This window comes from Culex quinquefasciatus, chromosome 2 (genome assembly GCF_015732765.1).
Source record: "Culex quinquefasciatus strain JHB chromosome 2, VPISU_Cqui_1.0_pri_paternal, whole genome shotgun sequence".
Taxonomy (NCBI): domain Eukaryota; kingdom Metazoa; phylum Arthropoda; class Insecta; order Diptera; family Culicidae; genus Culex; species Culex quinquefasciatus.
The window spans coordinates 162,466,916-162,490,153 of NC_051862.1; the positions used below are offsets into that span (position 1 = coordinate 162,466,916).

The 23,238-nt window shown below is 35.7% G+C and overlaps 2 protein-coding genes across 7 annotated transcripts in view; one reads left to right on the top strand and one right to left on the bottom strand.

Annotated features, from left to right (window-relative positions):
* The window catches only part of LOC6047780 (lachesin), a 148,286-nt gene extending 127,197 nt beyond the window's left edge, over positions 1-21,089 (top strand). For all 6 annotated transcript variants that reach the window (XM_038255594.1, XM_038255595.1, XM_038255596.1 and 3 more), the window contains exons 9-11: positions 14,312-14,501; positions 14,818-14,901; positions 21,031-21,089. In XM_038255594.1, the coding sequence (XP_038111522.1) occupies positions 14,312-14,496 (185 nt within the window). In that variant the 3' untranslated portion in view covers positions 14,497-14,501; positions 14,818-14,901; positions 21,031-21,089. The remainder of the gene's footprint in view (positions 1-14,311; positions 14,502-14,817; positions 14,902-21,030) is intronic.
* The window catches only part of LOC6047773 (transient receptor potential cation channel protein painless), a 295,911-nt gene that overhangs the window by 267,454 nt on the left and 5,219 nt on the right, over positions 1-23,238 (bottom strand). The window lies entirely within an intron of this gene.

The following is a 23,238-nucleotide window of genomic DNA, read 5'->3' on the forward strand; positions in this document are numbered from 1 at the left end:
AAAAAAGGTGGAAAACCTGGAAAAGTCCTCCTGTAATGAAAGATTCATTTTCCACCTTTCCCCCACCAACTTCTTCTTGAAGGGGCCAGCAGCTGCGCTGCAGTGACACTGGCAAATGGTTCGCTTTTGTTTGCGAATATTCTCAACATAAATTATAATTTATGAACTTGGATGGCCTTTTTTTCTCTTTACTCTGAACTGGCCGGCGCCCTGATGGTGGGAAGTTGTCTTTTTGTGAAGTCCGACGGTGTTGGGTCACTTTAGGTTTGAGACAAGCACTTTATTTGCGGGGATTTTAAGAAATGTTTTCTTAGTTTTTAGGATGCAATAAATTGAAAAAAAAAACTACTTTTCGAAATCAACTGCTTAGACTTCTGTTAACATATTACAATCATATCGATTTTTCCTATTCAGATGCCTGATGCCCAAATATGTTCCAACCTCAGATATTATCCAAACATAAACAATTCTCAAAACAAGCCCAAACAAACCCTCCAACCACCAGAAAAAAAACACCCAAAAACAAGAAGAATCGCCTCTCCATAACCTTGATAAATTGGACCTATAAAAATGTTAAGCATTTCTTTATTGATACTGAAGCGCCAGCCATAAATCAAAAGTTAAGAAAGTGGAGCCCCGGAAAATCATCTTCCACGCCCGCTGGCCACCAAAACCGGAAAAACAAGATTATCCCTTGATCCTAGACTTCCACTTCCAGCTCCGAAAGAATGCCAAGAGTTGTTCTGCAAGTTCCGAGATTGTCCCCACACCTTACAGCAGTGGTCAAACGGCAAACTTCTGTCTCTGCCTTCGGGGCGGGAGAAGCAATCGTTTAGGTCCGACGATTTGCTCGTCGAACGAAAAGTGTCCCCACATGCTGTGGGAACTGTCCAGCGCGGGCCACCCCGGAAGCCTTGCCCGAGAAGAGAGTCTCGATTTATTTGCGTTATAAATGTGATTATCTTGTTTTATTTATGGTTCTGTTTTGGCTGGAAGAGTCGTCTTTTGGTTAAGGATACTTTTTCCGTTACTCCTTTTTTCTTGATTTTGTTGGTTCTTGTGTGAGAGACTTTGGCGACGTGATGACATAAATATTTATAAAAAAGTTAAACATACTTTGGCTGCGAGCTCGAGTGCAGTTTCTTTAACTATGATCAATAGTTTGTAGTATACTTTCGTAGATTAGTCAACAGATTTTGTTCTAGACTTTATCTTCAATTTGTAATGCATTTGGATTTGATAATTTAAAACAGATTCATCTCTTTAATATCATGCACCATAGATTAAGAAGTTGCATATTTCAATTTCTGAACAAGATAAAAAATAAAAACTGAATCAATTCAATGTTGCATTTGATGTAAAATGAAAAAAAAAACAAGTTTAAATATAATATTTATTGAACCATACCATACCAAATAGACACATAATCGTCGGTTATATGGTGCATTGTTCAATAATTACTTAGGCATAATGCTTTGTTTTGATTTAGCGGATTCAGTTCGATTTGCAACATTCTTGATTATTTTTCTGTCGTTCGTTTGTTTGGCAACTGTGCCGGTAGATTGATTCATCGGATTTTTTCGTTAAAATTTGTTGATCGTAATAGTTTATTCCAACTAGCAGTTTTAGTATTAACTCATCAAACTATCCATTTTTTCAAGAGTAAAGCGTCTTTTATTACTGTTTTTGATATTTACTCGCGTTATCATACAAACATTAAAATATACTGATAAGTCCAGCCCATAGCACTTCTGCTCGGTTGGCACGCGTTCGATTAAAAAAAACTTTTTAAATAATCGATTATTTATCTTTCCGCAGCCGGCTGCCTAAGATTTAAAATTTTCAACCGATAAACAAAATGCTCATGGTCACATCACTGCCACTCGTGAATCCTGACCTCATACCCATCTACTAACCCCCTCAAAACTCATGTGATACTTTGTCGGAGAAGCAGTCGATTGGGCGGTCTCTATCATTCAAGTATCGGACTAACATTCCCATCCACTTCCCCGTGACCCTACCACTGGTCGTGGCCGGCGCCGGTATTGATCAGCATGATAGGGGCCTTTGAGAAGTTGCGAAGCGAGGAAAGATAGCGCCCACTCATCTTCCACGGCTCGTGGATGTAACTTCTGGAGGTCCTGGTCAATAACGGAGTAGCAACTGCGGGTGGGCACCTATGCTTATGCTTATGCTTATGCTTAATATTTATTGAACTTTTTTTAATACTATTGTTTTTATTAGGCTCTTTTCGGTACTGGAACCTGGTTAGGATCAAGTCAGCTTTTGTAATTACATTTTTCCTAAAGCAAACAGTATTAACAGAGGATCTTGTATGTAAATGTGGTTCTATCCCAATGAATTCTGGGGAATGGAATTCTGGGAAATGGGATTCTGGGGAATGAGATAAAACCTGTAATGTACTGAGCATGTTCAAATTTGTACTGAATTTTTTGCGGAATTTTATAATAAATCAATGTTTATGAAAATCATTTAAACATGCATGATTTGTTTTTAAATTATTGTTCGAAGGCAATTTAACATGAATAACAATATGGTTATAACAAAGAGTAAAAAAAAATGTCTGGAGAATCGACTCTCGTGTTCGGTTTTTGCAAATTTTGATGTTTAGAACACTTTTGAAAAAAAAAACAGTTTTAGAAAATGATTTTTGTATTTTTTTTTTAGGTGAGTTGCTCCATCCTGTATTTTTCGTGAGTCTTTTTGTAACATCTTAAGCTATTTTCACAAATAAATTGAACGAAAAAAAATCGTGGGCTCACCTTTAAATTTGACTTTTAACTTGATAATCAAAAAATGTCATAAAAGTGGAGTGTTTTTTTTGTTTCAGTGTATTTTTTCGGAAAGCCCGTTAAATTTTCGACAAGTTTGTTTTTGACCACTTTTTGATACGAAGCAACGGCTTCAAGATACAGCAATATTTAAATTACAAAATACAAAATTATTCAAAACACTTACGCCCTTCTAAAATGTCATTATCGAGTGAAACTGGCTCCATAAACACAAACATGGCTTATATAAGCGTAGGATAACATGTCTACAAAGCTTCATTGAAATCGGAGAGGGTCGGATACAACCGATTCCCTATTTGACATGGAATTGCTCTACACAGAAAAAAAAGTGAATTTACTCGACACGTAATAATTGAATGACATGTAAACTCAGTTGATGTAAACTTGAGATTCGTTGTAAACGGTTGAATCACACGTAAAATCATGTTTTTAAGTATAATTTGTTGCAAATTTACATCAAATTACATTTAAATTTAAATGTTTAATGACGTGCAAAAGATTAAATGTTTAATGACGTGCAAAAAGAATGAACATCATTAATGATGTAACATTAGGAAATATTTTTTTGTGTGTATAACCAACGATTTATATAACAATGTCAGTGCGTGGTACTTATGTTTAGCTCTCTTAGAAAACATGATATCACGAGCCATTTTATTGCACTTTAAACATTTTGGGAAATCAAGCACAATTCTAAACTTCATAAAAATGTTTGGAAATCTTAACTATTTGAAAATATAAAATAATTTGCTGTTTAAATGAAATGAACAAAAAATATCGTCTTCAAAAATTAAATATTTAGTAAAACATTTCATGACTTTTTTAAAGGTCCTATTATGTTTCATATGTTTAAAGGTCAATTTAAAAAAAACTCCAGATTTACTTGTTAGTTATATTTTATGTTAAAACATGTTTGGCAATAATATTTAATGGTTTTTGTAGTAAAAGAGTTTCTTACAAATTTATTATTGAATGTTTATAATTTTGAATACGCTATTCCTAATGTTCCTTATAAACCTGCATTCAAAAACAAAAGAAAACTAATTTGAAAATAATACCTCCAGGTAAAATGGTTAAATTTAGCTCAAAATTTATTAGAATAAATTTTGTTTGGCTATGTGATAACACACTTAGATTTTTTTTTACGAAATTCGGTAGTTGAAAAATCGGTCAAGTTTAAACCATCTGTCAAAATAAATAAATTTTACCGAATTTCGGTTGTACCATGAACAATAATATATTCATTACCGAATTTATGTTAAATTTTACCGAATTCGGTAATTTTCAGTATACCGAACTGTTCAGCAGTTATAAATTCGGATAACTTTACCGAGTTCGGTAAAAATATCTGAGAGTGTATGTATTGCCAATTATCTCAATTTAAAGTCGATACTTTTACTTTAACTACTAAATGTGATCTTATGAAATTGTACCGCAATTTGATGATTTTTTTGAGATCTATTTCAATAGCATTTAAAAAAAACACGAAATTTTAAAATGAAAAAAAAATTGTTCTAAATGAAAAATAGATTCGAAAAGTCCATTAAATTTCCATTAAAATGACATGCTCCAACATTTTATACAGTTGAGAAACGGAAAATGGCAGAGTTTTTAAAACTTTTTCAGTGTTTTTTCGATGAAAAATACGTTTTTTCGGAATTCTGGGTACGCCATCAAATCGGGCGTCTAATTTTTCATAAAAGTCCCTTTGACACCAAATTTCTTTCTCATCACCGTTTCAGGCTGCAAATTATTGAAAAACACCTCTTTTTTCGCATGTTCAAAAATGGAAGGGGTCGTACCGCCCCTCCGTCACGAGATATCAAAAAACGGACCTCAGATTCGTGATCAGGGACAAAAGTTACCCTGAGGACAAAGTTTGACGCAAATCGAAGAGGGGTCGGGGCAACTGCTGTGTGAGGCGGCGAAGAATAATTACCCAATAACATTTAAAATTGGATTCAGTTAGAAAAGTTGTATTGAGCAAAAATTTCATTTATTTCAAATTTCAAGCATTACTAAAAAGCAGCCGTGGATGTCTGGTTACGGTGTTTGCTTTGTAAGCGAATGGTCCTGGGTTCGATTCCCATCTGCTCCCAACGAGAAAGTATAGGAAATATAAATCTTGAAACTCTGAACATGAACGAAAAATCAAAGTCGCTCGAGCAATGCTTGAAAAGGGATCGATCACTGAACGGGATTGCTCGATATTCGATAGAGCTTTCTGTCAGCGATCATTTCCCAAAACGATATTTGATCGCTGACACACAACGCCTATCATGACCGTCATTGCTTGGCAACGGTCGGTGAACGTGAAACCGAAGACGAAACGAACGAAAAATGAGCACCACTCAAGCAGTCGCCCGAACGAGACAACGTGCTCTTTCGCTTTCTCTCGTTTTTGTCTCTCTCTTCCTAGTGTATGCTACGTGGTGACAGAAATCATATGATTGCTATCATTGGAGAGATGATCGGAATCTCGGTAGAATGTCAAACGACCGCTCTCTAGTCGATTTTTCTCCTGGAGGGAAGTCAATGATTGTGTGAGTGTCTTTGCGTAGTACTCATTCCTTTGTGTGTGAAACGAACGAAAGCAGAAGAAATCAGGTTGTCACAAAAAAAGTCGAAATTTCGCAAGCCCTGCGCTCGAGTCGGTGTTCGATCCCCGTCCTTTGGATTGGAAAGCAAAAATGCTAACCACTAGGCCATCGCGACTTGGTGAGCCTTGACTGGAATTAGGAATACTGTTACTATCAACTATATACGCACTGGGTCCTTGTCCATTTGACAAGTGTTCGGAAGTTCTAAATAACGTTTGAATCCAATTGGTCCAAACGTTCTTCAGGGCGGGGCTTGTCGATAAAGCTGAAGTACCTTGCGCTCGGCCCCAGCGTAGAAATGGGTCACCGAAGCTCGGCAGAGCTAACACCTTCAGAATGCCTATGCGAGTTATTCGCATGTATAGAATGTAGATCTAAAAATACATGGAAACAACTCAATTTGTAAGAAGCGGCCGCGTGGTCCCGTTTGGTTGGTTGCACAAACACACTCACATAGTAATAATAAACTCAAATATTTATTAAAAACTTCAAAGATTCACGACCTCATCAGAAACATAAATTGAAGGCTTTGTTCTGTGATAAATCATGCAAGTAAAGAGAATATAATTTCTTTTTTTTAAGTTTGCATATTATTTTTAAGCTTTGATAACATTCTCAACCATAACCATTTTTTTTTGAAGACCGAAAAATGAATTTGCACAGTAGGTAAAAAAGCCTAAATTTGGTGGAAAAAATGTTTTTCATACAGAAATTACATTTTTAAATCGCTAATAACTTTTGAGGATCGAGTTTGACAACTATGGTATGTTCTACATACCTAGTTGTAGAGCATCAATGAGAATCTCAGTTTTGGGAATATTTGGATGGAAATAGCGCTCCGTGCAGACAAAACAGTAAGAAATTTGTGTTTTTCATACATTTTTTCGATTTTCCCATACAAACATAACCCTCGAGTATCAATGGGTAGGAAATGTTGACCAATTTTGCTCATATTTGGTACAGAGTCCTGAATTAGTTCAAAGAATAATAATCAGCTTGTGGAGCGAGGTTTTGAAAAGAAAAGATCCTTATTCTGGGCACCCTTACACAGAAAAAAAAGTGTAAAATTACACGACACTGAATTGATGTTTCCCATTTAAATAACCTTAATTTAAAATTGACATTCATCGTAAAGTGTTAAATCACACCTAAAGAGGGTTCATGTAAACTGAAATTAAACGTAAAGCGTGTTTCTCATGTAAACGATTTTGAATTTGTTGCCTTTTGCCAAAATTTGAATTATGAAAAGCATGTAAATTATAATTCATCGTAAATTTTGCCCCATGTAAAAGTGAAAGAAACACAAATTTCAATTGAAACCTTAGCTGTTGTTATTGACAGTTCATTATTATTTACGGTTGGTGGGGAACGGTGCTGGAGTGTTTTGAAGAGAAATGGCCAGTTTGGCTAGAAAAAGCAGAAGTTGCACATTCATTTAAATGTTTTACTGTAAACAAAACTTGAATGGTCTTCCGGAGGTTGTCAACAACGGTAGCAATGCAAATGCAAGAGTTGTTTTCATCGAGCTCATAAAAATCAAAACATTCTTGCTGGAAGCTGATTCTTCCGAAGCAATCTGATGTTTATGAGCGAAATTCCAATGGAATGGAATGAAACATCAATGCTTCCGGCTGAATCGCAGCGGGATGAACGAGTAAGTAAATTTAAGTTCTGATTAATACTTACAAAATAATTTTAGTTTCTGCAGCTGCTGACACTGTCCCCTGAGAGAAGGTGCCGTCTCAGTTTCCTTGACTACCAGCTGCTTCTTGCTGCGGTGGCCGCGAACGCCGTCAGCATCCTTTTCCGGGTTTCTTCGTCGGCGGAGGCACGGCACGGTACGGGCAAGTTTGTCCGAGACAACGGTGGCTTCACTTCATCGTCCGGTAGATCGCCATCGAAACATCCGGACCGGGTGGCTGATATTTTTGCACGATCGTGACGGATGGAGCGGCTGCGGGTTATTTTGCCTTGGTTCACATCCGTATCAGATTCTGGTCTCATTCCTACCGGTAAGAATATTTCGCGGTATTATGGTCATCCTGGCACTAGTGGCCGAATTTGGTGATAAATACTCACGAATTAGAATTTCCATATTTATTTTCAAATTAACAGGAATCCCTCTCAGTTTCTTGTCACTGGCTTGAACATGACAGAACGGACACAACGGACAGAACACAGAAACAGAACGTTAAAACTGTCGGAGTACAATGCACGGTAATCTTTAAATGCTGAAAAGTTAATCCACGCAACTCCGACAAGCTAAGTAACCCAATTTGGTTAGTCAAAGATGATATTCTATAATGAGTATTATTTTTCTAGGAAACTTTTGAAAAGTTGCACATCATCAAACAGAGTGTTGAGTTGTACAATGCTAATGCAAATTTCTACATTAAGCAGTAATTTTTGCACCCTTTTTTGGAAGTATTTTTGATCAAACTATCGTAGCATTTATGAGAGTTAGGTACTTTCAATTGGTCCAAAAAATAATGCTTAAATTTGAGATACTTTTGTTCACAGCGATAAAACTTATTTTTCTAAGTATAATGTCCCTTTGTACGACCGCAAAAGTTTTAAAATTACTGTTAAACCAATTAAAAAAAAAAAAAACTACGCGACCCTTCTTGACAGAAAAGTTCCTACTTCACAGCTCGTTTCTAGGAGACCATAGCCCATCGAATGTTGTCTTGTCACTTTTTGTTGCTTTATAAAAAAAAGAGATCAGAAATGATTTTTAGTCATGTTTTTTATTTTATTCTGGAAGATTTATAATCGTCATCTGGGTCGAATTGGGATAGCTGTTTTAGCGTTGTTACTGCACAATATTTGGATATGACTAGTTTCGGATTTTTGTCAGCAGCTGTACTCATTTAATTTTTTTCTTATGTCGAGAACCAGTAAAAATACGTTTTCTTGCGTTTATAATCATATTTAGCAAAAAGTTTTTTTCGCGTAAAAAAAATTTCAGACTATGCCTCGATATTTTGAAAACTAATGATTGTAAATCAACTGGCCGCGAATAAAATGCATTTTTTGCAATTCCGTCCTGAAACTACTTACTTTTCCTGTCATTCTTGAATGACGAAATAGCTTACTTTTCTGTACCAAAAATAAAAGAATCGAATAGCAACACTTTTCAATATAAATGCTGAAAAGTTCTACTTTTCAGCACTGAAATGGGTGCTGAAGGTTGAACTTTTCAGCACTTGTTTCGAAAAGTAACACTTTTCAACATTTTACAAATTTCAAAATTTGATTTAAACAATTTATTGACAAAATACATGAAAATTTGACTTAAAATTTCACCCAATGGGTGTTTTCGGAATTGCAACAAATGTTGTATGGAACTCGTTGCAAAACTTGATTTTTTAGCACTTTTCGTATTTATCCAACTCGGAGAACCTCGTTGGATAAATGTACGACCTAGTGTACGACTCGTGCTGAAAAATCCTCTTTTTGCAACTTGTTGCATAAAATACTATTAAAACACTTTTTTCATCCAAACCTAGGCTTGTGATTCCTATTTTTATATTTTTTTTAAATTTATGTTGATATGACCGTAGGAGAACTACAGAGTAATACAGAGTCATCACTGCGGCCGCATGACAGCCGCAGAAAAAAATGGCTGTTGTCTAAGGTTGCCTTGAGTTTTGAGCTGAAATTTTGGAAAATATTCAAAACACGCCAAGTTGTCAGCCTAATCAACGCTGAAATTCAGTTCATCTTGCTGATTACCGTATTGTCCGTTTCTCTCAAAGGTACACACCGCACGGCATTTCAGAATGTGCCGCAGACACTGTTGCCAGCGATTTTCTGCACTTTTGGTGCAATAAAAACATTCCCGGCAACAATGCCATGCAATTCGAAGAAGAAGATCAACAAAAACAAAACGCACAGTATGAGATTTGACAGCGCGCATTTGCCGAAAGTGCGGCGCGTCGTTTCGAGGCTGGTATGCCGCGTGTCTTTTTCGGGAATACGCGCAATAGTAGTTCGGCGGGTTTAACGTCCTGTCAGTTGAAGCAAAGGAAAAACGTGATTAAATCTCGCAATAAGCTGTGTATTTACCCAAAATTGAGTAGATGCGAAAAAACACCAACTCCGACAGAATCCAGAAAGCCAGTCTACTATTTTAACAGGTCATTGATTTATAAATGTCAAAAATGATATTCAAAACAAACGTCAAATTTTACAGCCAGGAAAAAAAATCTTAACTTGCAGTAAATTAGTAGCTTAGTGTGTCTAAGACAGTTTTTTTTACTAGAAATCAAACTTAATCAATGTTATCAGGTACGTAGCCGGTATGAGAAGTTGAAACTTCCTGAATATTACATTTTTATTCATGTTGTTTTCATTTCTAGGTGAAACGGTAAACCTAACTCTGAAACCGTAACCACTCCCTGTTCACCACGGTCAGCAAAAAGTGCATGAACTGCGTTTGTGAAAGAGGATTTAAGGTCAGGAACCTGGACGCCAATGCGAATCGAGGCTGCCCTGCACCAGCACAAGATCTCCTGGCCGGAGGAATCGACCATCCACATCACCAGCAGCCCCACGATCTATTGACAGGTTTGCCACGATTCGAGCTCACAAATCGCCAACCTGTTCGACGCCGACCCGCGGACGCTGTTCCCCTAGCCGGCGAGCATCTTCAACCGGGGCTCGTTTAAGGCGGCCGAACCGGAACAACGGGAATCGATTTTCTCACTGACCTCGTCGAGCGGTTCCGTCTTTCAGGGGGCGCTGATACGAACGAAGATGTCTCGTGTGCAAGGACTTCCGGACCGTCTACTGCGGGGACGACAAGCGGGCGGACGCCAACGACTAGGCCGTGTACGCGTCGACCAAGGAGGTCATTCAGCAGCAGCAGCAGAAGCATCTTCTTCAACCTCCAACATCTTTAGCGCTGTCGTCATCGTCAGCTTCGAGCAGCTACAACGGTGCGGGACCACCGCCGGTTCCGATCAAGCCGGACCACTTAGAGGGACGAAGGGTTGCCGTAAATATTAAAGGACCTCGGTAGAATGATGAAGTACGTCCCAGTCATGTGATGACGTTTCTGTACGCCTGTTTTTACGTGTGAGTATCTAAAATGCTTTTGTTTTCATTTTTCCTAATCAAAATCTCTGTGATAAGCTTATATTCCCGTTTAGTGGTTTAGAAACCAACGAAATAATATCAAAACCGTTTATTTCTGAAAAACTAAATTGAATATCTTATTTTGATAGTGGTTTGCGGATTGCATTGTGATAAATTTGTTGATAAGATATTAAGAACACACACTTAGATGAAAATTAAAATTCTAACCCTTAGAACCTCCGATAATACAAAAACAAAACCAAGCTCCACCGAATCTGAATTCCGATACAACATTTAAACGCTTTGTTCTTAATAAGACCAAACGTATTGTTTTCTAAACAATAATCCACAAAAGCGTTTGAAATTTACATCGGATTTTGGATTCAGTGGAGCCAAAAATTTTTATTGCTTTGGGTAAATTTACGTTATTTTCATCGGAAATTTACACGATTTCGATAAATTTTCTCAAGGCACATTTAAATCGGATGAAATGTATATTTACAATGAATGTATTGTAAATTCGCATCATTAATGACGTGCACTTTTGGTACATCATAAATCATGTAAATTTACCGAATTTTTTTTTTCTGTGTATGCACAGTCAAATATGAATTGTTTTTCTTGGTAAGATGTTAAACAAAATATTTAGTTTTTGAACTTAGTTAAGTAATTACTTTAAAAATCTCACAGTTTATTGAAAGGCTGGTATAAAATATGACTTTATGAAAATAATAGAAACAAACGAAGAGGAGGTTAAGGATTCATCGATTTTCACTTTTTTAACAACATAACGTCATGATTCGAATTCCCGGACGCTTCGAAACCCAGACACCTCATCTTGTTTTATCAATTATTTGAATATAAGTTCGCATTATGTATGTCAAAACTGTGTTATATGATGAATTCTAACATAAACTTTCATTTAAAGTTTGTTTGAACGCTGTAGATAATGTCAACACAAATAAATAAAATAAAACTATAATATTACCAAAAATGCGAAACATTTCACGTGAAATATTTCAAAGGCGTCCGAAGCACCGGGAAAGCAAAGCAGAAATTTATGGTTTTGATTTTATTAAATTCTAGCAAATTTTTATATAAAATATCGATTGTTTTGATGTTAACAGCTTATTTGAGACTTAAAGAATGCCATTCACTAACATTTCAGTCCAAATTTGTGCGATTCATTAGCAAAATCGAGTGTCCGGAATTCGAAGCAAAAGTGTCCGGATTTCGAATCAGCTTTTGTCAGTGTCCGGGATTCGAAGCACAACAAGTCATTTTAATTTTCAAATTCAGATGAAAAATAGTTAGAAAAGATATATTTTGCATGCATTCTCTTAAAACTGAGTATTAATACTACATCCTGACGATAATTCTTCATTTCCAACTTATAACATGAATTTTTGCCAGCTATAACGAAAATGATATGCTACTAAGTGTCCGGATTTCGAATCATGACGTTATCACTGGAACGCCCAACGCATGTCCAACTTACACGGACGCCCAAACCTCCCAAAAAAGGTGGAACGGTATCTTCAACTCGCTGGTTCTCGGGAATAACTCAACCAATCGGGACGATTCTTGTTTCCAGTGATTTGTAAGAATGTCTAGATGATCCTAAAATTTTGCAGAACTTGAACAAATCTGTAATTTCTGCGACCGAAAACATCGTTCCACCTTTTTTTAAAACACGCGAAAAAAAAAGTTGGAACGATGTTTTTGATCGCAAAAATTACAGATTTGATCAAATTAAGTTCTGCAAAGTTCTAGAATTAGCTAGACATCCTTACAAATCACTGGGAAGAAGAATAATCTTGATTAGTTGAGTTATGCCCGAGAACCATTGAGTTGAAGTTACCGTTTTTGGAAACTGCCTGTTCACTTTCTACTGAGCGATTTATTACTACATTTCAGATTGCTATTAGGTGCTGTAATTAAACGTCAAAGTGCTGATAAAAGATAACATTAAAGCCAATAATGATTTTTTTGTTATATTGAATATATTATGTATTATGTAGTTTTCGGCTTTAAGCGCAGTCACCAGATACAAAAGTCAAAAATTGCTTGCAAAACTTGTTTTTTTTTTCTTTCTTTTGAAACAACTTTCCCGGCCGCCAAGAATGTGGGTGGTTGACGAAAATCATCGTCGATTTGCCAAAAGTAAAAGGAAACTTTCGCCGAGTCAGCCAAAGTTTCGGCCGCATTTTTTTTTTGTGTTCCCTTTTTATTACTACCTCGCTAGCAAATGTGTCAAACTCTTTCCTACAACCAATGATTTTCAATAAAACCTAATTGCTTTTTGCACACCAAAGTCTCACACACACACACCGGCTGCGGCTGCAATCTCGTGCGACACCCAAAGGTGACATCTGGTGGCGGTGGTTCGGGATGAGAAGAAAGATGAATTCGCCGGAAAAGTCCAACTTTCGCTTAAGGGGAAAACTTGCCGGGTTATCGATTTTCAAGACGACGAGGATTGTGTCGTTGTGCGCATAAATTTGAGGGTATTTTTGGCAAACAATTTTCGAATTTATAATCAATCGGCGAAGGGGCACACTTGTTGTTTGCGCTTAAAGTTTGCTCAACATTAGGGTAAAGTCAACAAGTGAAAATCAATTTGTTTACTTGTGTGATGTGGTTCATTTTTCTCTTGAATGGACGTTGGTGACCATGAAACTCACAATAAAAAATCAAAATCTATTCCTTGCTTTCAGTTGAACTTCCGCTAACAGGAAAGCCATAAATATTCGCTTTCCATAACGAGATGGGTGGAACGGGTCCAATTGAAGCGACATCAATTAATTATGAAGACCTAATTTAAACTTCTTTTCGAAACGACAAGTCGTCCAGGGGCGGAAGAAAACCGTTCAAGAGCAATGCCAACAATCCACGTGGAAAGTCACTGTGCTTCGTGGCGGAAAAAAGAGGCAAACGCGAATTTTCATCCCTCATCCTATAGTCGTTTCTGGGAGTTGTGGGTGGTGCTGATGACGGACGGCTAAGCCATCGCTGAGCATAACCTCAAACAACCCCAGCAAGTAGATGAATGTCACTAGAGATTTTTATCGCTGATTTCACGTGAAAAGAAAATTTCCTCCCCCACTTTCCACTTTCCACAATTGAGCACTTGTTGTCGTTTGCCGTTTTGTTATTATTATTACTCTTAATAATCATATTTCATTCAACTGCCACCACCATTGTGATGCTGTGTGTGTGTCAAACCCCCCTGCGAACCGAGCTTCATTGTTTGGGTAAATAAAGGAAAGAGGAAGCGCCGCGGTGTGATGGGAAAAATATGCTTCGTTGGGTCGCGATCCAAACCGGCAATGTGGCCACGGGGCTTCTCCCAATTGGGAGAACCTAACAACGACGACGAACAACAACCCTCGGAGGTTTTTCTTTAAATTTTGAACAACCGTACCGCATCAACAGTGGCCGGAATTCAGCGGGGAAATTTTGTGGAGTAAATATTGGAATTAAAATTTAGGATTTTCGCTGGATTGCGTGGGAGTTTGGGAGAGGATCGATGAGATGGAGGTTTGAGGCTGGCCAACACAAGAAAAAGCGGGGAAAACTCAAGAATTCGACTGGCAACAGTAAAATACTTTTCTTCAAAACTGAATTTTGTCTTTTTCGATCTTATTTCCTCCACAGCAAATCTCCGTGAAACCTGAATTACCCCATAAGTCCATGATGAAACATTGCCAACTGTATAAGCTCTCAACGCCCATTTTTCACAATCAAAAACGCTTCAAACTACCCAACAACTCATCAAATCTAAACTCTCATCAACCTTTTGCTTCTTCTCTCTTCTAGTATCCAACCCACCCACGACCTCACCGGGTCCCCCCACGACGGAAGCGCAGGACTTTTGGGTCAACAGTGCCGGCCGAAACAACGATTCCCTCCCGGGGCTGCACCACCACGGTGGCAATGGGCCCGGGAGGCCCAGGCCAAAACGGCCAGCATCATCCCAATTCGTATTCCGTGCACGTGGTTGATAAAAGTAAGTGCCACTTCCAGCCGGGAGAGAATTCCCTGGCAGTGTGAATCATCATCGTCATTAGTGGCGAAGAGGTCACTTTTCCCTCTACCTTCCGACAAAACTCCGGAAAACACACTAAGCTGGTAACAATTTAGAGGAGGGCACTTTCTAGAACCATATGTAATCCCTTTAGGGGACCATCAACACCTAATTGAATTAAATTTACACTTGAGAGAAGAAACTTTTTTGCCAGCTTAGTTCCGGAGCAGTCCGGCCGTTGGAATTCGGTGGATTTCGTGTTCACTCATTTCGGTATTTTCTCACTCTTGCGAACCAGATTCCAACCTGAACGAGATTGACCGGTCCGAGCAGAACTCGAAGGTTATCTACTGGGCGACCAACAGCAATGGAAGCAGTAGGGGTAAGTAATCGATCTGACAGAGGAAGTCAATTAGATTTAAGTGATTTTAAATTCTTGCTTTTTGCAACCGATTTTCTAATTTTTTGGTCAATTGCTCAAATATGCAAAATCAACAATCATAATAACCATTGCATCTAGAGCAATTCCAGCTCAAATCAGGAATTTTTCTGATACTTTTGTACCCGACCCTCTCCTATTTCAATGAAACTTTGTAGACATGTTATCCTAGGCCTATATAAGCCATTTTTGTGTATATGGAGCAAATAGTACTCGAGAATAACATTTGAGAAGGGCGTAAGGTATTTAAATATTTTTGTATTCTGTAATTTAAAATTACTGTATCTCGAAGCCGTTGCGTCGAATCAAAAAGTGGTCAAAGACAAATTTGTAGGAAATTGGATGGGCTTTCTGAAAAAAATACACTGAAACAAAAATACACGCCACTTCTATGAGATTTTTTGATTTTTTAGTCTAAAACTTAAATTTGAAGGTGATGTCACGATTTTTTTTCGTTCAAAATTTTTGAAGAAATAGCCTAAAATGTTACTAAAAGACTGACGAAAATTGCAGGATGGTATGTCCCTCCTAAAAAAATACAAAAATAATTTACTAAAACTGTTTTTTTTTTTAAAGTGGTCTAAACGTCAAAATTTTTAAAAACCGGTGGTAGGAATCGATTCTACGGACAATTTTACATAAAAGTCTCCGTATTGACCATTGTCCTATGTCCAATCCTTGGGAAGATACAGTGGTTTTAAAAATAAAAATGTTGAAAAAACGGGATTTTTGGTGGTTTTTGACAATTTCTATAAGACAGACTTGGTTTTTCAGTCTCGTAAATATTTTTAACGGAAAGCTCGTCCAATTTCCCATAAGTTTGCCTTTGACAGCATTTCAATTGGATGTAAGGGCTTACAGATATAAGCTTAATTACATACAGCTAAAAAAGTAGTAATCCAGCTGCGTGTAAAAGGCCTGGGTGTAAAATAAACTTTGCATTATTTTATGAAATTCTGTGTAATATTACACCCTGAAATATGTAGCCCATCAGTATGGGAAACCTACTTAACCGAAATGTCAAGCTCATATATGCGTTTATCCTTACAGCTTTACATCGGTCTGATGCCCGAGTGTGCTAAGGCGCCAGTCCTTACTGTTGGTGCTGGGTTTGAATCCCGTCGGTTGTAACTCTTTTTTTGTGTTAGCAAAAATTGTACATGCAGTGTGTAATATTAAGTGTTTATTTTGACGAAGGTGATGTGCATGCTCTTGCATGCGATTTTACCATCGATTTTTTTGCTGTGCATTGCTTATAACTGAAAATAGAATATTTTTTTCAGTGTGGTAGAAACCAGGATAGTAAATTTGATAACGTAAACATAAAAACGATATGAATCAAAAAGTTGTCAAAGGCCAACTTATGGGAAATTAGACGAGCTTTCTGGTAAAAATATTTACGAGACCGAAAAACCAAGTCTGTCATATAAAAATGCCAAAACCACCAAAATCCCGTTTTTTCAACATTTTTATTTTTAAAACCGCTGTATCTTCCCAAGGATTGGACATAGGACAATAGTCAATACGGAGACTTTTATGTAAAATTGTCTGGAGAATCGATTCCCACTACCGGTTTTAATAGTTTTGACGTTTAGACCACTTTTCAAAAAAACAGTTTTAGTAAATGATTTTTGTATTTTTTTAGGAGAGACATACCATCCTGCATTTTTCGTCAGTCTTTTAGTAACATTTTAGGCTATTTCTTCAAAAATTTTGAACGAAAAAAAATCGTGACATCACCTTCAAATTTAAGTTTTAGACTTAAAAATTAAAAAATGACATAAAAGTGGCGTGTATTTTTGTTTCAGTGTATTTTTATCCGAAAGCCCGTCCAATTTCCTACAAGTTTGTCTTTGACCACTTTTTGATACGATGCAACGGCTTCGAGATACAGTAATTTTTAAATTGCAAAATACTAAAATATTTAAATACCTTACGCCCTTCTCAAATATTATTCTCGAGTACTATTGGCTCCATATACACAAAAATGACTTATATAGGTCTAGGATAACATGTCTACAAAGTTTCATTGAAATCGGAGAGGGTCGGGTACAAAAGTACCAGAAAAAATCCTGATTTGAGCTGGAATTGCTCTCAAATTAAAATTTTGTTTCACTTTGCAAATCCAAGTTTTGATCATGAATTACTCTATAAGATTATTGATTTTAGTAATTTTCAACATACGGCTAAGATTATTAATTCTTTGACCATTCTTGACCATCCCTTTTTTCCGGAACAAAATAGATTTGTTTCATATAGTTTGAAAACAGGTCTATGGTTGTTGAGAAACAGATTCTTAAACAGCGCAAATTGCATATTTCATCATCAAAAAACGTAAAATTTTCAATTCACTCAACCTGGTCTGATTTTCAGTGACCTTACATTGGATTTGTTTTTGAAACACAATTTTAAAAAATCCCCAAATTTATGAAAACGATTTATCTGTGCTTCGAATTCAGTTTGAAATCCAATATGGATCGATAATTTTATAAACAAAACTAGTTGTAAAGATTTTTTGGCAAAATTCTGATATTTTAAAAATTTACCAAAAAATTATATGTAAATTGTTAAAAATCATATAAATTTGCTAAAAAAAAACATTGACATTTATGTTAGAAACTTATGAAGTAACCTAAATGTCACCGGATGGTACATTTGACGTTTACTTTTGAAAATTTAAACACTTAAATCCGATTTTAACAGGCAAAACTATGGCAATAAAAGTCACCTTGGAATTCAAAAAAAGAATTTTCAAAGCATTTTCAATGCTTTTTTTAAAAAACCTTTTTCAAAACAAGTGCATGGATCTAATGTTGCCTACCTCAGTACATGTTTTAAAAATAATAATCTTGTGACAAACCTTATCAGTTGGAAAATATCCCAAAAAACAAATTGAGAGCCTATGAATGTCACCCCGGTTTACGGTATAACAAGTAAATATGGACCCTTTTGAAAAGTTTTGCGTGGTTCTGATTTTTTTTTGTTTGAGCGATTGAATTTTTTTATCAAAGATTTCATTTTTTAACATAGCGAATCAGTGGGAAAAAGGGGCTTCGATTTTTCACAATTTCACAAAATAAAAATATGGTTTCGAGTATTAAATTTAATGTGGCAAATAATTTAAATAAATGTGGAATTTTTAATTTTAGAGTGCATTGTCCTCATCATAACCTAGGGAAAATATACTCATTTAAAGCCTAATAAGCGGTCGTGTTTGAAAGATGCTGGATAAACTGGAGTGTTCCTTGAAATTTACTAAAACCAAGTACACCAACGAGTAGAGTAACTTTGTGTGAACATTTCTGTTCATTTTCACTTTTATTCAAAGTTATGCCATTCTTTTTACAAGCATTTAAAAAAATAATTTCCCAAATGCATTCTTATCTGTCGAGTGCATTGCATTGCTTAGTTTTTTTCTTCTAGCGCAGTGCTGCCAAAATTGATGAAATTTTAAGCAAACACTCACGAAAAGTAGCATTTATTGAAAAAAAATTCCTGGCATCACTGGCTCACTCCAACAGGCACGGCTGATGGTGTTAGTGGAAACCCTTTGTTTGCCCTCGCCTCTCGCTCAGTTTACTTCAGCCTTCGATTGGAATGGGTCGTCAAAAGTCAAACGTCAAGTGGCTTGGTGCGTTTGTTTTTTTTTATGGCGCTTGCTAATTATTCACATGTTTCAGGATTCTTTTTCAAGTTAGTAACTAACTAATGAGCAAAAGAACATGTTGCCGGTAGTTGGAAGCGCTTTGAAATCGTCAGCGAAAAGATATTGATGGCGACTTTCGTTAAGCAGTTAACCTATCACCTTGCGTGTGGATGTGTGTGTCACTAAAATGACGAAAAATTGTCTCGCAAAATAGAAATTATGACCAAAGGTGCATTAAATTTCATCTAATTGGTCAGTAAATGGCATAAATTTGCGTGTTTACTCTAAGCGGTGCTGTTGCTGTTAAGATTATAGCCTAAATAGTATTTTTGGAGCTTTAATCGAGCATCAAACTCTTCATGTGACGAAGATAGGTGTTTGATTAGAGAGGGTATTTTTCCCTACAACTTTGCTGAAGACAATAAATCGATTACTGAATTCCTTTGTCTTTTGAGAAACATTGGTACACTTTCTGTTACTAGCAGTTGAATCATCAAAACATTTTATTTCAATTTGAAATTTGTCGATATTTTTAAGGGATCAAAAACACATCTTTTGCTTTTGAGTTTAAGATAATGCAAAATTAGATAGTCATGATTTCTTGAAAAAAATATGATTTTTTGCGAAGATCGAAGATATAGTCATAAAATTGAAAATCATTTTAAGATGCTAAATCAAATTTGCAATCGAAAATGGTTTCATTTTTTTTTTTATTAAGTGTAAGGTGTTTTAGTTATAGCAATTTTCAAGTTAGGCCGTTGCAAATATTTTTCAAAGTTTTAGTTTTAGTGTTTATATCAAAGTCGAGGGGCAAAAAAAATATAATATTGAAATTACAAGCCTAGTTTTCAACATTTGGATGAAAAAAGTTTACAGGCGTACGGTTGCTTACCAATCATTAGTTTTGAAAATATCGAGGTATTGACGGATTTTTTTCCCCAACAATTTTTTTCTTGTGGGACTGTATTTCATGAAAATTTAAAATGTTTACAAAGGAGTTCAAACATGCTTAATATGATTATAAACGCGGGAAAATGCATTTTAACTGGTTTCCAGTTGGTTAAACTTTAATTTTCACAACAAATTTGAAGTTTTTCGAAAAATATTTTTTTGTTCCCAGATTTTTTAGGTCAACATTGAAGGCCCCCCTTAACTGAACATTATTGATAAGATTTTTCCTAATTTTTAGTTTCACAACAATTCGAAAACTATTGGTTCGATTTTCAATGTAAAAAATGTCACTTTACACGATGTAAAATTTTATGATTAAAATTAGCTTAATTATCTATGAGACTGTATCTTCGCAACCAGTAGTTCGATTATCAAAGTTTTAAAAGAAAAAAATGCAAATTATCTCAGCCCCTATGAAAAATGATGCTGTTCATAAAATATTTTTGCATTCCAAAAGTTTGTATAAAAATATTTGAAGTTGAATAATGAAATAAAAAATTTCGTTTCAGAAGTATTTAAGAGGTATACAGTATGTAAAAAAAGTATTTACACCCCTTGGGCACTATGCAATGCATATTTCATGATGAAACATGTAAGCAAGTTAAAGTTTGTCAGAAACTTAGTACTACGTTTTGTTCAGAAACTCATGCCGAACATTTTGCTACAAAATGCTCATGAAAGGTGATTTCTATAAGAAGTTATTACAAAAATCAAAAAAGGTGCAAAAAATGTTTGTACACCTCACGAAAAATTAGCATAAATTAAGTTATTTATTGACAAATCACCATAAATCTAGTCTCCCAACTCCAAATAGGCATCCTTGACTGATAAAAAAAAACATGTAGACTGAATATTAAGTTTACTTACTACTTAGTATAAAAGTTTGTATAACTCTGAAAATTCATATGAAACTTATCTAAACTTAATTTTGCAAACATTCAATTAGAATAGGATTGCTGAGTAAACATTTTGGAGTGGGTATAACACCGTTTTGGGATCTTTGTATCGACAGTACAGATTTTTCGTTAGAATTTCGTACCAACCCGGAATTACGTCGTCGGAAAATCCGCGGGTGTTAATACTTTTTTTACATAATCCGTTTGGAAAATATCGTACATGCAATATTTTCCAAACGGATTTTTTTTTTTCAAAATTTACTTTAGTTGAATTAGATGTTAAGGGTGAGCTTTGTTCTGGATATTCAAAAAAGGGAACAACTTTTTGTTGTGTTAAAATAATCATAATACAAAATATTAGATTCTGAATTACATTTGACCTTTTGTATTTGTAACTTTTAAATATGAATAGACCCATCATACCAAAAATTGGCTAATAAAATCACTTCATTTTACTATCCTACATTAGTGTATTTCCATTGATTGCTATAACATATTTATGTTGAATTCAAACATGTTTAAACATAACCTAAAACTAAAAAAATTCTTCGTTATCATTCTTTCCTATTCGCTTTCTAGCTGCTCACAACCTTCTGTCCAGCGTGGCGGCCAGCACGGTCCTGCTGTTGGCATCGCTGGTGAAGTACACCGCCCACTAATGGGACAATCTCGTCACGGACCAGACCAGACGACTGCTCCACTAGATTTGCTAGAATCCCTTCCCGACAAATCCGAACACTGGCTTCCAGATGGAGCTCCAGCTAATAGCTATACACGAGAGGGGGATGAACTACACAATACAGCAGGACAATGGTATTTAGAGGGGGAGGACGAGAGAGAACGAGTAACGAAGTTAGAGAAGGGACAACTATGATACTATAAATATTTATTGAAACATGTATAACTGAAAGCAGGGTTTATCAAACATATATACTGAAGTATTAAGAATATAACAATATATATATTAGTAAGCGTTGGTAGCATCAACTAATATATCAACTAGCAAATTTGAATTAAACAAACATCAGCAGCAGCAGCAGCGAAATACAGGACGAACTAGCAATTAATTTCCACACACGAAACCAGGAAAAATGAGTGGGAAAACAATTTGCTTGCGGAACCGGAAACTGTTGATAGGAAATTTTAAGCTGAGTTTGATGCTCCATTGTTCAGGCTCGCCAACAATAACAATTTTCGTAGATCCTTTCCCGGTAATGCAATATTTTCATAAATCTCACATTTTTAATTGTTTCTCCTCACCGCACTCCATCCGACCCATCCTCTGCATGCAAATTTTCTCAAATTGGATTTAAATTTTGTTGACTTGGCCAACTTCTACCGGCACTCACACACACACTCACAAGTTTTTCACCAGTTTGGTTCAATTTCACGGAAAGTGATTACAAGGGGATTCTGCTGAGCTGGACCAGGTTCCCGGAGAAAAGCTACTCATCATTATTCCCCGTTTTCTCCGGGCAGGTCCTGAAATTTAATTCCGGAAAAGAGCTTATTGGATTTCAAACGCGGTCGGTTGGCCTGATCGATGGACGGGAAATTGTCCGGAAAGGTATGGGAAAAGAAACGGTACGTTTGCTGTAGAGTTAAGGGGAAAAAAGGTTGATCGTTGTTGCAGGTAAGGTTTTTTTTTTTGGTTTTGTTTTTTCGGATGCATATAGGTAAGAATGTAAAATAGTTGAACACTGTAATCTTATCCGAACACGGTCCACTATAATCGAAGAAGGTCGCAAGAGCTTAAGTGTTGATTTTAGACATTTTATCAAACAGTGATGGTGGGGGATGTTCAAGGTGAAAGATGGCGTTCTTTCACAATTCGTGAAAAATGTTTTTTTTTTTGAAAACTTGTGCTAAATTTATAATCATTCAGTAGCAATTATCGAGGAAAAAACGATACAAAATCAAATGCTTTTTAATCCATTTTAGCATAAATCATACAACCTAGCAATTCTCTAGAATTTCGCAAATTGACTATTCACTGTACTTTTTATTTGTATGAAACTTTTTCCATCGATTCCTTATGTCCAAATAAGCCATTTTGCATCGTTTGTTTCTTGTGCAAGTCTCATAGACGTTTGGCTTTGGCCATGTCATGTTTTTTTAACTGTGTTTTCTGCAATGAATCCAAAACAAACAAAAATTTATTCAAAAAAGTCCTTTAAAATTGAATTCTATATAAAAAAAATCCAAATCGGAAAGAACTTTTGTGAAATTTTGGTAAAATGTACAGTTGATTTGTTAAGCTATTTTTTTATTTATTTATTTATTTATTTTTTTGATAAATCATTCAAACAAATCGTTTTTTCTTCTATCAATAGTGTTCAACTTATTAAGAAATCTGTTCGAAAATCGAAAAATTTCTTATGGACAAAACAAGTAATTCAAAATCTTTCGAAATGTTTTAAACGTTATTAAAAAAATCTGAAAATATGTTAATCAAAATTCAAAAATACTATTCTAAAAATTGTTAAAGCTTAAATACCATGCACTTCATCAAAAATTTACACAATACCATTGTTCGATTAAGAATTGAATTTTACGTCTTAAAATGATTATGAAAATACGTCGTGTGCATTTCCGATACAATAAAAAAAACTTTATTTTTCAAAAAATAAAAGAAATTAGAAATAAAACGTCCATTATACCTAGAACAAGTGATTTTTTACGGCAAAAAATCGAAATTTTGCGGTATGTCAAATACAAAATATTGGAATTTCACGGCAATTTTACGGTACTCTAAAAAGTGCTCAAAATAAATGTGTTCTTTTAACA